This window comes from Falco peregrinus, chromosome 3 (genome assembly GCF_023634155.1).
Source record: "Falco peregrinus isolate bFalPer1 chromosome 3, bFalPer1.pri, whole genome shotgun sequence".
NCBI lineage: Eukaryota > Metazoa > Chordata > Aves > Falconiformes > Falconidae > Falco > Falco peregrinus.
The window spans coordinates 82,103,929-82,117,319 of NC_073723.1; the positions used below are offsets into that span (position 1 = coordinate 82,103,929).

General features: G+C 37.2%; 1 protein-coding gene across 3 annotated transcripts in view; it reads right to left on the minus strand.

The window, feature by feature from the left end:
- The window catches only part of ABCA13 (ATP binding cassette subfamily A member 13), a 210,957-nt gene that overhangs the window by 159,311 nt on the left and 38,255 nt on the right, over positions 1–13,391 (minus strand). For all 3 annotated transcript variants that reach the window (XM_055800569.1, XM_055800568.1, XM_055800570.1), the window contains exons 16-20: positions 13,029–13,146; positions 6,408–11,099; positions 4,798–4,904; positions 1,529–1,647; positions 343–515 (exon numbers count right to left, since the gene is read on the minus strand). In XM_055800569.1, coding sequence (XP_055656544.1) covers positions 343–515; positions 1,529–1,647; positions 4,798–4,904; positions 6,408–11,099; positions 13,029–13,146 — 5,209 coding nt within the window. The remainder of the gene's footprint in view (positions 1–342; positions 516–1,528; positions 1,648–4,797; positions 4,905–6,407; positions 11,100–13,028; positions 13,147–13,391) is intronic.

The window sequence follows — 13,391 nt, forward strand, 5'->3', positions numbered from 1 at the left end:
TTTAAAGAAAAAACTAAAATATCAAAATTCTGACCTAACCAAGGTCATGAAAAATTAAAAATTTTCTTAGTTGTGATCCAAAACATTCTCCTTGTGTAGCAGCAAGATCTGCTGCAAGTGCTCAGCAAAATTGTAAGGGCTATTAGAAATATCCAGAATTTTGCTAATTACTTAAATAACGTGTGCATTGTATCTGCTCAATTTCCAGCTAAGTGAACAAAGCTTAGAGACATGGATAAACGCTATTTCTCATGTAATTACATAATTTAAAACACAAGCATATGCACAAAATGATATCTCTAACAAGAACCGTTTAGGACACCAAAATGTAAAAGGTTTTACATTTGCAGTCGTCTCTCTATGTTCCCCAGCGTTAGCTGACATTCACAGCTGCCATTGCTGGTATTCTGCAAGGCTCTCAGGGAGCTCTCCAAAGTATTAGAAAGTTTTTGGTTTATGTATGCCACATTTTCACATTCCCCCTTGTTAAAAGCAGGCCACATTCTTTCAATATCCTGCAAAAGACAGCAATCATATGGTTAGCAATTTCATGAGATTATGTTATTGCTTGAAGCAGCAGGTCTTGGCAACTAGATGATGCCTATTTTCAAATGATAAAAAGGTAGTAGTTTTTTACTCATTGTATTTCTAGTTGAAACTGGGCAAGAGGTTTTCAAGAACCAAGCAATTTTCAAAGATTTGGGCTTTAGAAACAACCAAAAATATTTTATCAAGGAGATCCATCCATTAACAGAAATGCCAATGTTTTCATTTGAAATTTAATTTGAATAATGAAATGAGGTCATAGAGTGGTGGTGACTACAGAAATGCATTTGTTCTGTAAAAGTCTACTTTGAAATATGAATGATGCCTCTGGCGTCTGTTTACCTTAAAACATTGCTGTTCATATCAGCAAAAGTCCAGGTAGACAAACTAGCAGAGCTATTTCATAAAGAGGGGGGAAACTCTATACTAGAAGCATGAGTTTAGTGTTTTGTCTCTATGCACATGTGTGTGCTATCCAGAGGCCTGCTTCCAACTCTGGATGAGTCTGTAAATGTCAAATGTTACTCTCTCCTGCTGGTAATTTCATGCACTGTTAAAGAAAGACTGAACCCAACTGGTAACCACCATTCCTGTTTTAGTTTGAATTACTCTGACCAAGAAGTTTATTTGTATCTAGCTTGATTACACAGCTGTTCCTGTGCAGATTTAGAAGTATAAATGTACTCTGATTCATGAAATTAGCAGTATCACAAAATCTAAAGGAATTAAAAATGGGCTACTGTTTTGTATTGGGTGGCTAGTTATTCCAGTTATATTTACAGGTTTCAAAGCTTACCAATGTTTACTTAAGAAATTATTTCCAGGTATTGCTATCAAAAGTATCAGAGCTATCTCAGCTTTGTATAGGCACAGTGGGGACTCATCATTCAGAAAGTAGGAAAAAAAAGAAGAAATTTCCATTAGTTTCCAAAGTTTAACGCGTGTTGTAAAAAACACTTGTAGGTGTGGAAACCACTCAAACCTGATAATGATCTTGAACCAGAGTGATTCCTTCAATGACAGAGAGGAGTAAGTGACTCGTTATTCCATCTTTACACTTTCTAACAACACAGAACAGGTTGCCAATGACAACTGGTTCTTCTGTAAGAGAAAATATCCAGACTTAATCAGTTAAAGAAACAAATAAATTACTGTAATCAGATTAAAATGAACCAAATAATAAGAAACAAAAGTTTTTAAAAACAAAGAAAATATGATGTGTTAAGGCAATGAGAAATATTTCTGGCTAAATTTATTTATCATTGCAGAGGGCAAGAAGGGCTAGTTTGTTTCCATTACTCTTCTCCATTGTGCCTGATTAATAATAAGAACAGCAATATCTACTACAGGACCATAAAAGAAATCTTCTTTTTTGTTTTTTGTGAGCAAGCATAACTCTGGGAAGCTCTGCATGTTAACCACATCTACCTCCTCCTCGGGCAGGCACCCCTGATTTTATTTTCCTGTGAAGACAACAGGATGTTACTAAAATTCCAGTAACAACTTTCAAACCCTAAGTGTAAGGGGAGGGAAAGAGCATTACATAGACATTTTGTGTATCTAGGGATAAAGAATCCATATAAGAGATATTTATCACCTGACCATCCATGGAGGAAGTTTTTACCCAAGCTTGAAGCCCCCAGGTCCCTGGAAAAAAACTCCATTCCCCTACCTGTAGTGGGTTTGTACATTGAGTAGCAGGGAAAGAGTTTACCTTGACAGTTGAATTATGGTTTATGGAAGGATGAAGTTAGGTATTTTTCCCCCATGTTTTTTTTCCTTATGTTTGGTTCAGAAGTCAAGAAGAAAGAATAATAAACATTTACCACTGCTTCTAAAACATCTTGCTCACAGAAGTAATACAATGCAACTCAGTAATGCAAACCAAGTCAAGCAGTTTTCATCTTTTCTCATTAGCTTTTCTGTATCAAATTTATTGCTTTCTGTATCAAATGAAACGTTTTGTTACGCTTGACTAATCTCATAGCTTTCTGTGATGGAATGACTGGCTGGTTATATGAGGGGAGAGCAGTGGATGTTGTCTACCTTGACTTCAGCAAGACTTCTGACACTGTCTCCCACAACATCCTCATAGGTAAGCTGAGGAAGTGTGGGTTAGATCAGTGGAGGTGGATTGAGACCTGACTGAATGGCAGAGCTCAGAGGGTTGTGGTCAATGGTGCAGAGCCTAGTTGGAGGCCTGTAGCTGGCGCTGCTCCCCCACGGTCAGTACTGGGTCTAGTCCTGTTCAACTTATCCATCAATGACCTGGGTGAATGGACAGAGCGTACCCTCAGCAAGTTTGTGGATATTACAAAAACAGGATGAGTGGCTGATTCACCAGAAGGCTGCACTGCCATTCAGAGAAACTTGGACAGGCTGGAGAGCTCGGCAGAGAGGAACCTAATGAAGTTCAGCAAAAGCAAGTGTAGGATCCTGCACCTGGGGAGGAACAACCCCATACACCAGTACAAGCTGGAGGTTGACCTGCTGGAAGACAGCTCTGCAGAGAAGGACCTGGAAGTGCTGGTGGACAGCAAGTTGCCCATGAGCCAGCAGTGTGCCCTGGTGGCCAAGAAGACCAATGGGTTCCTGGGGGGTATTAGGAGAAGCATGGCCAGCAGGTCGAGGGAGGTGATCCTGCCCCTCTGCTCTGCCCTGGTAAGGGCACATCTGGAGTGCTGTGTCCAGTGCTGGGCTCCCCAGTTCAAGAGAGACTGGGAACTACTGGAGAGAGTCCAGGCAAGGGCTACAAATATGATGAGGGGGCTGGAGCACCACCCTTATGAGGAGAGTCTGAGAGAGCTGGGACTGTTTATCCTGGAGAACAGAAGACTGAGAGAGGTTCTTATCCATGCAAACAAATATCTGAAAGCTGTGTGCCAAGAGGGTGGGGCCAGGCTTTTTTCAGTGGTGCCCAGCAACAGGACAAGGGGCAATGGGCACAAAATGCAACACAGGGATTTCCATCTCAATGTGAGGAAAAACTTCTTTACTTTGAGGGTGAGAGAGTGCTGGAACAGGCTGCTCAGAGAGGCTGTGGAGTCTCCTCTGGAGACATTCAAAACCCACCTGGACGTGACCGTGTAGCCTGCTCTAGGAAAGCCTGCTTTAGCAGGGGGTTGGACTAGATGATCTCCAGAGGTCCCTTCCGACCCTGACCATCCTGTGATTCTGTAACATCCCTGTGACCAGAGTATCGAAATAAGAATGACAAAAATTTAGTTCCTTAATCTCAGTTCTCTCAATGACTAAACTGTTCTTCAGGAGGTCAAAGACAGATCCAAGGCACCTGGCACACATTTTCATTATCACATTGTGAGCTCTTCATTGCTATTTTTTTTACTCTTTGGGAACTGCCATAAGTCACGGGAGGGTGGAGAACATAGAATTGGATTGTAATTGCATTTTATGTTTTATTTGGAAATTAAGTTGGCATAAGACATTACTGGTATCATCCCTTGCTCTAGAACAAGAAGTTAATGCCTCCTAATTGTTCTTTGCAAACAATGCTGGGCATAGTTGTGTTAAAATATATAGCTTGAAAAGCAAAGGTGTTGGTTTCCCCAAAGAAAACATATTAAATTACACCCTTAGGTCAATACAAAGCCTGATGCTTATCTTGAGGGCCTATGTCCAAGGAATCAAACAAGCCAAACACTTTAAAATTTGAACAGTTTGTTGAATGTGAAGTTATTCAGCTACAGTCAGCCAACCCACTGGCTTAACACAGCCAGAAGAGAGAGGTGCCATTTCCTACATATATTTGTCACATTTTTCCTTTTTGTCAGCTATATGTTGCCTTACAGTCAAAAAACTGTTATTTGACTTAGTTCACTAGCCTGGCAGAAAAATATCCAGTAAAAAAGGTAAGACAAAACCCAAATGTGTATACAATATTCTGCTGGGTTTGTGAGTCAAAGCAAAAAAAAAGAAGTCCTCGTGTATCAGTAAGCCCAGGAGGAAGGGGAAGAACACATGACTAAAACTGAAAGAAAAGAGCTGCAAGACCTCCTGCTTCCACCGAGATTTTGAATCAACATGACCACTCCAGAAAGAAATCATCCCTTTATGTGATCTGCATCAAATTTTTTCCTGTGCCTCTGTTGGTTTAATTTCCAGGCATTGGTATACTTGCCTTGCATGGCATCACCCAAATTAACTTATTTTTACAAAAGTTTGCTTAGAGTAAAGCCTTAAGATTACAGTACTAACATGTATCACCATACAGTCACTACTGTAGTAACCAACCTGAAAAGATTTTAAGCACATTCAAAATGGTAAACTGCAATTTCTGCAATAGTAGGACAGTAGCAGGGTGTAAATGTTTATGAAGAATCTTGCAGATTTTAGATGCTCTGTAGAAAGATTAATAATAAGGTATTATTTTCAAAACAAGGGTACCACAGAAATTTTTCAACAACTGACTATGTACAATTGCAATCTTCAGTGGACCATATAAGGATTTCAGTATTATTACATTTGTCTGAAGTGTTTTAAAATCCTAACACAATTCTTCAGTGTAAAAACAAAACAAAGAACAAACAAACAAACAAAAAACCCAAAACCAAACCAAACCAAAAAACAAACAAACAAAAACCCCAACAGTTTTCCCTCAAGGTAGCAAGTCATCAGCTTTCTTAGAAGCTTAAGAGTACTAGAAAGTACCTTCGCAAAATAAGCAAATTCATGATGGCTTCAGAAATACTGAAAGCGCACAGCATATACTGATTTGATGGCAAAGTGCAGAATACTCAAAATCTCTGACAAACAGCATTTAGAGAAAATAAACCACTTTTCTAGTAATTGTTTTTTGATTTCTCAACAAATTTGGTTAATACCTGGCCCTGCTGACCACACATGTCACATATTTGCATAAAATTAGTCATAAAAGTCTAAATACCACATAACACATCGAATTCAGTATGACATTTTTCAGTAGTCTATGTCACTTGGATCAGTAGCTCCACCAGCAAGGCACCCTAGAGCTGTTTGGAGCAATCATCTTGTGGGATCCATTCAGTGAGTATTATTTAAATGCAGTAACTCCATACTAGCAGTACTTTTATTTAATAAGTTGTAAGTAAACATTTTCCTCTGCTGCTGAATAACATTTGATCTAAATAATCTGACAAAAGTGATCTTCGTCTCAAGATTCCTTCAGGAACTGTATTTGTTAAACTGAACACCACTATAACCATAGCCCAAAAAGGTCATCTTGTTTGCAGAAGTCATCAGCAAATTTAAGTTGAAGAAATTTCAAATATAGGATATCTACATTTGGGCACAGGGAAGGGGGGAAGGGGGGAAGGGGGGAAGGGGGGAAGGGGGGAAGGGGGGAAGGGGGGAAGGGGGGAAGGGGGGAAGGGGGGAAGGGGGGAAGGGGGGAAGGGGGGAAGGGGGGAAGGGGGGAAGGGGGGAAGGGGGGAAGGGGGGAAGGGGGGAAGGGAAAATCAAACCCCACCATAAAACATTAGTCCCAAGCATTCCTATTTCCCAATATTTAGCTCCATAGCCAAATGGCTGTTATCCACCAATAACTGTGGGTTCAGTGTTCAGACCTGCAAAGATTTTAAAACACTACTATCTTCAAATGTTTTGTTCTATAATAATTCCACAGAAACTACCTCAAGTATCAATACAGATGATTAAACACATCAATAATCTGTTTCACACAATATAATGTGATACCAAATATGGCTGGTCTGAACAATAGAAGTTGACATAAAAGATTGTTTTACTCAAAGGAACAAATCTGAAATGAAACAGTAACTCAATAAAAGTTTTGATTGAGATGTTCACAAAAAGACCTTCTGTCATTGTTAGTACACTGTCAAAATGACTACGTAGAAAACACTCACCTCAATTCTGCCATTATATCCTTATGCAAATCCTTTAATAAGAACGTTAGTTTGTTCCTGTCATGTTCTGTGGTAGACTGAAATATCATTTGCAAGACCTCTTGCATTATCTCCAGAGTTCTGTTTTGGGACTGAGTAGAAACTTCTTTATGATGTGCATTATCAAAAATTGAATCAATGAAGTCAACCATCTGAAGCTCAGTGTTGTTTGTATGCAGAGCTTCTTCTATAACAGCAAGATCATCAATTATATGAAGGAGACCGTTTAACAAAACTGAATTAGCTGTATGAGTATTCTTCAATTTTTCTCTGTTAAGATGACCATCAGCAAATAATATATCAGTGTAACCTTCCTTAGACATATTTTGGAATAGTTCCAGAAAGTCAATAATGTCTTCAACAACCAGCAGTAGGTCATTTGATGAATTTTCATTAGCCATAAGGAGAATTAGAGCATGCATTATTTCAGAATAATTTTTATTGTTACACTCACATAGAAAGCTGTTCACATTCTCTTGTATGTCTTCAAAATTTCTTAACATAACATCTACAGATGATGTATTAAACTGCTGTATTAAAACATCAAGAGTCATCGAAGAGGACCATCCAGTGGCTAACCTTAGTAACTGAAACTCTTTGTCTATCATTTCAAGTAAATGTTTAACATTAAAATCCACCAATAAATCTTCTATGCTTGTAACTACAGGAAACCAGAAGTTCTCAAAGTTATCAGAAATATTACTATTTCCATTTAAAGCTGATATTACCATAAACATTGAGTATGTCTGGTTTCCATCAGGAGACAGCGTCATTAAAGGCTGAATTACAGAAAGAAAAGAAAGGACAGCTTCTGTATGCAGGAGTCCAGAAATTTCACTAGTCATATTCTTAATATTAGCAAGCACAGCCTTTATAACTGATGTTCTTGACATGGTCCAACTTAGACCACCATAAAGACCACCCAGCTGTTCAAGAACAACTTTGGCCATCTCCATTTCTGCCACTGGCATACTGCCCAGTGTTTCTACAATTTGTAAAACCATTTGTCTCTTTGGTGCAGAGGAACAATTGACTGAGTATGTATAATTCATTTGCAGTGGCACAGCATAGAAGGATAGCTCGTTCCAAAAATCTAGCAGCTCTTTGAGAACTGAGCTATTTACACGAGTGAGCTCAGAAAACTTCAAAAGAATAGAGTTCCATTCTTTGATCTGATGAAAAAAGCAAGTCAGATTGCGAGTGATATCCATTTGAAAGTCTTCCACAGTGCATGAGGAGCTGTCCTCCAGTGTGATGAGTTTCAGCTCCTTAATGACTTGAATGACTGCATTGTAACCAAGAGTAGAATTGCTATGCACAAAGTCACAAGGTTCCATCTGAGGTGTTGCTGTTGTGAGACTCCAGCAGAACGCTGCAGAAAAACAGACTGAGGCCTCTGCAGGTTCATCAGACATATCTGTCAGTGTCTCAAGTAATATTAGAAGACTTTCTACTTGATTTGAGAACTCCTCTTTAGTAAACATTGGCATTCTTGCTTCCTGAGTCAGTATGAAAGCATATACTTCAGCTAGTGCTTCTGTAACGTTTCCATGAGCTAATCTCTCTGTAAGGCTGATGACACTGAGAAGAAGATGAAACATCTCTTCTACATCGTAGAGCTCATCTTGTCCAAAGAGTCGTGTTATTTGCCATAAGCCAGTGAGGTTCCAATTACATGAATTGTTCTCAAATGCATCCCACCAGTCAGTTAACGTTCCTAACTCAGAATTCTCAATATACAAAGGTTTGATATTTTTAAAGACATTGTCTAGGCTCCTCTGGACTTGTTTGAATTGACTTATCAAGAACTCAGCATCCATGTCCCTCATATTTTGCACCAAGGCTACCACATGCTTTAAAAACTCTTTATCAACTCTTAATGGAGAGCCAGTAAAACTAGAAGACCTGAAAATTTCGAGTGCCTTCCTTACCAGTTCAATATTTAGAGCTACTGTTTCCATCAGGTTCTGGAGAAATGTGTTGTGTTCACCCTGCAAGTTTGAGTCAAGTTCATTAATCACATACTGAAAGAACTCCAACAAACTGGTATTTTTCTCATGCAAGAAAGGTTCAAACGCAATATCCATACGAGAGGAGCTGTTTTCTTGGTTTTCAAAAGTTTTACTTTTCAGAAGAGTTTGAATTTCTGCCAAAAGTTCTACTGATGAAAGTTGAAGATGGTGAAAAGGATTAAGGAACATCCTTGAAGTCCTGTTAAATCCATGGGTTGACTGACTAAAATGGGTCTTATTTAACGTGTACCGCGAGTGCCCCACTAAATCTTTGACACCCATTTGTATTTGCCCTCCAGAGTTATTTAAAAGTTTAAAAATAAATTTAGGCACACTAATGTCATCTTTTACATAAAATTCAGGGAGAATAAACTTTAAAGTTTTTGCTATAATATTGAAATAAACATTTACACAAATCATATCAGAACCAGTTAGGGAACATTCAGGGAATATCAAATTTAAAATAAAATTAACAAAGTCCATCATGTTCATTAGCTTAGTATCTGTCTCAATGTTTCCCAGAGATTTCAGTAGAAATAAAATATTTTTTGCACTTTCAAGGTGGGAAGGTGAGTTGTGGTTTTGACTGAGGTTACTTAATCCACGTAGCCACCTGTTACAATCCTCTCCTTCATCCACTGTATCATAAAAGTTTAGAAGGGAATTAAAATAAGATGAAAAATTTGTTTGCAAATGGCTTACATCTTTCAGAGTATTGTCCAAAATTAATTTGGTAATATCCTGGAACATGTTGATACAAACCATATATTTGCCTTGAGTAACACTTCTAAAGAAATCAGATGTGTCTTTTATCTCAGTGAGAATAATTCCAAGTTCCTCTTCAGAGAGTTTGAGAATATTAGAAAGGGAATTTCCAATGGAAAATACATCAGCACCCCTATACTCTTCCTCGGATCCTCCTGAGATGAAAGTGCCAAGTTGAGAGTTCAAAAACTCTCCATTAACAATTTTCAGTATAGATTTCTGTAATTCAGTTATCACAACTGTTATAATTTCTAAAACACTTTCTAAACTGTTACCTTTAAGTGAGCTTGTGACACCAACTGCATTGTTAAATAGACTTTGAAGATTAAGGAAAGCTTCAAAATCTTTCCAGTCATTTACATCACCACCTCCTTCAAATATAATTTTTAATAGCTTCATTGCTGCTGTTGTAGCTTCAACAATAGCCATAGCTGTGTTATTGCAGAGTTCATCATGGGTTGCATTTACAAGACTTTCAGAGAGATATGTCAAATCATTTCTTAGAGAGAGAAAAAAGCTTGAATTCAAATTTAAGATTTTGGATGCTTCTTCAAAAATGTCTGTCCAGGTTTGAAGCCATGTAAAAGTGCAGTGCAAAGCAGAAGGCACACTTACCTTATCTCCCATGTTTGTTACATTAGACAGAACACCATCCAATGGAAGCAGAAATAAGTTGTCAACTTCTGCTGATTGATCTACAGAAGTAATGTTTGATAGATAAAAATCAATGCACCCATTATTTATCAGGCATTCTGGGAAGATATCAAGAAACTGTTCCAAATAACAAAAGGCAGCTGTTTGGAGCTCTTCATCTATAAACAAATTTTTAAGGCTGCTCAGAGTGTTATAGACAATTTGCATCTCTTTTTTTCCTTTATGTGCAAGAGACTGGGCCTGAAACTCGGTGTAGTTGTAAATGATTAGTAACTTTTCACAGAGGGACTTACTGGTGAAGTTCCAGAGAAGATCAAAAGTTCCAGACAGAAAATCAAAAACTTGATCCCTATCTTGGAAATCACACCATACTTGAAAAGATGAAATATCTTTTGAAGTCTCATAGAGAAATGTTAACAGAGTGCTGTTGCTCTCAATATTTAAGACCAAATCGTCATTCTGATACAGAGAGAAAAGTATTTGAACAAATGAGGCCGCACTAGTACTGTTTAATTTTTTTATGTTCTTGAAGAAATCATGCACAATTTCTTCTAATGTATTTACTTTATATATAAAAGTTTCATTTGAGTGTAATAAAGAGGAAGCATTACTCCCCCCATGGATTGTTCTTAAAAACATATTGACGTGATCATCAGTCAATGATCCAATCTCATAGATTTTCCTTAGGAAGTTTTCACTTAAGTGTTTTAGATGGTTCAAAGCAGAAACATTTAACTCTGGCCAATCAGTCAGGATATGTTGGAGCAATAGCATGCTTCTGTGGTGGATTTTATTTTCTGTAATGGAAAATATAATTCTAGATAAAGTCTCCAACACCTCCTCCTCTTCCACTTGACTCAAATGAGAAAGTCTAGAATCAAGTTCATAGAATACAATTTTCCCTATATGCCAGAAAACTTCTGTCATCTCTTTTGTCCAGAGCCTCTGAAGAGGGTGGAAATCTCTTTGTAGCTCATCCGGGAGTTCAGAAACTGCAAGTGAGAAATTGGTGGCAGATTCCTTCCCCTCAGCAAAATTTTTCATCCATATGATTGTATTATTCAGGACATTTTCAATTAGAGATTGGTTTGAAGCAGTTGAGAAATCAAGCATGATTTCTTCTATGACTTCTACAAAATTAAAATGATGATCCATTTCCTTTTCACCAGAACTACTTAAGTTCTCTTCTCTCTTCAAAAATTCTTTGAAAGATGTCAAAATCCTGAAAAATTAAGCACGAGTTTTTTCTTGTTAGTTACCTAGCAGGCAGACAAGAATTGTTTAAATATATATGTATAATTTATAATTTTAGAATATAGTTATATTTACTTTAAAAATGTTTAAATATCATTTAAATGGCAGTTACAAATTAATCACCTGAAATAGCACAAATCACAATCACTTTTTTTTTCAAAAATGTGAACAAACTCACTGAAAAGTCACAGCCACATTCAATACAAAACCAGAATATAGGCACCTGGGTTAAAGAAGTGTGCATTTATCAGTAATTATTATCAAGCTTGTAAGCCACAAAGAGTCAAACACCTTTAAGTATGTTACATTTTCAGCTGCTGAAAAAAGCAAAGTCTTTATGCTCCACAGACTAATTATTTTATCAATAAAATCAATCAAAACCTCTACTTTTCCATGAATTCTGAAGATTTTGTTTGTTTGTTTTATCGTAGCTATTGAAAGCCAAAACATTCCAGCTAAGCTACTCATAGCTGAGCACTGCTATTTTAATATCTAGAAAAACACCAAAACATGAAATCACAGTGAAAATTTGAATGTTCCCACTGATGTTTCCACTGTGTCAATACTATTTATCAAAGAAATAAAAAATTTTACTAGCTCTCTAAGGCTGGTCAAGATTCAGGTGCATGAGAAAAGTAGCACTCCAAAGGTCTCAAGTCGAGAATACCTTCTCCTTAAACATGTTTTCTTTTAATAATTCAAATACAGAACACCACACACCATTGGAAAGCTTTATGAGGCAATTTCTGTGTCAGTTACTGTAATGGCTTCTACAGGAGAGAAACCATTGAAAAACAAAAGCATTCCCCACATAGAAGCTCTTTCCTAGATTCATTCAAGTCACAGAAATACCTCTGCATGTATACCAAAGAAAGCCCAAAAGAGTCAGGTGATTTTGTTAGTAGTACTGTGTAGAGTAAATAGTGCATACTCTAGAAACAGCATTCAAGACCAAATCCAAATCCTTGCCCCAGCAAATGTGCCTGCACTGATCTTTATAACATAGTTGGGAAAGACCAGAAAAATGATTGAATATGCCAGATATCAATTTGTGTTCTACTCCTTAACTTCCATTTTGTTTTTACTGTAGATATCAAGAATATCTAAGATTTTGAAAACTCAGACCAGGAGTTCTTTGCCTCTAGAGACCATTTTAATCAAGCTACTAAAGTTCTGTCAAGTTCTGCTTGAAGGAAAAGCAGGATGTGACCTGCCTAACAGTGGAGGAAATACACAAATTGTGCCATTTATAAACTTTTGATTCTTCGTCTTTCACTGCATTGCCAGTGGTTATTTCCATTTGACACGTTAAACAAGGGATTAATTTAGCAAAGGCCTAAATAGCAGCACAATGAAAAATAAAGCTCAAAGTCCAGAAATAGCATTTATAAAGTATTCTTATCTATTAACAGCTGTGATCACCAGCATAGCATAGTAAATAGTTAATAGCACTTAACAGAAGAGGCAGCACTCAACAATTAGTCTGAAGTTGTTCCATGATGGATATTTTTTCTTCTTTTTTTTTTAAACAGAGTTGTAAGTGGCTTCTGTTTCACTGTTCATCTAGACATTAGCAGGGCTATATATAATGCAAGTAACTTAGTGACAAGAAGCCCTTGTAACAATACACTGGAACTGTCAGGAGTCCACTACTTTTGTTACTTCTGATAACCAGAGATAGAGATGTCTTTTTTTAATGCTTTTGAATGACAGCCATAAAGACATAACTTTTTTTCAGGATTAAATTTCCCAGTAATACTAAAAAACACCAGGCAATCGGTGAAAAGAAGCAGGGTAATAATGTTCCAGAATTCAAAAAGTCCAAAGTGAAGGTGGAATAAAGGATTTCTGGAAAATGGTTAAACAAAAAAACCTACACAGACTAGTTCAACCTTACCGTGCCCAGGAAATAAATGAGGAATGATCTGGTAAGTCTTTCAGGAATGCTAAATAATGACCTAGCATGGTCTCCAAACTGAGCTTTTGTCTAGAACATAAAGATGCTTCTAGTCCATCTGCAGAAAAAATAACACTTCAGTATCAAGAGACAGATTAAAAATGTTTTTATGAACACATCTAAGAACAACTTGATCAACTCCCACTGAGACAACCTGATTAAGTCCTACCAAATTCAGTAGGACTTGAATGTGTACAGAAAAAGAAATACATTATTTATATTTTAAAATAAGTAAATATGCAGTTTTTATTAAAGTGTTTGATGTTACTTCCACTGAATGATTTAAAGGAATGAAATGCAGAA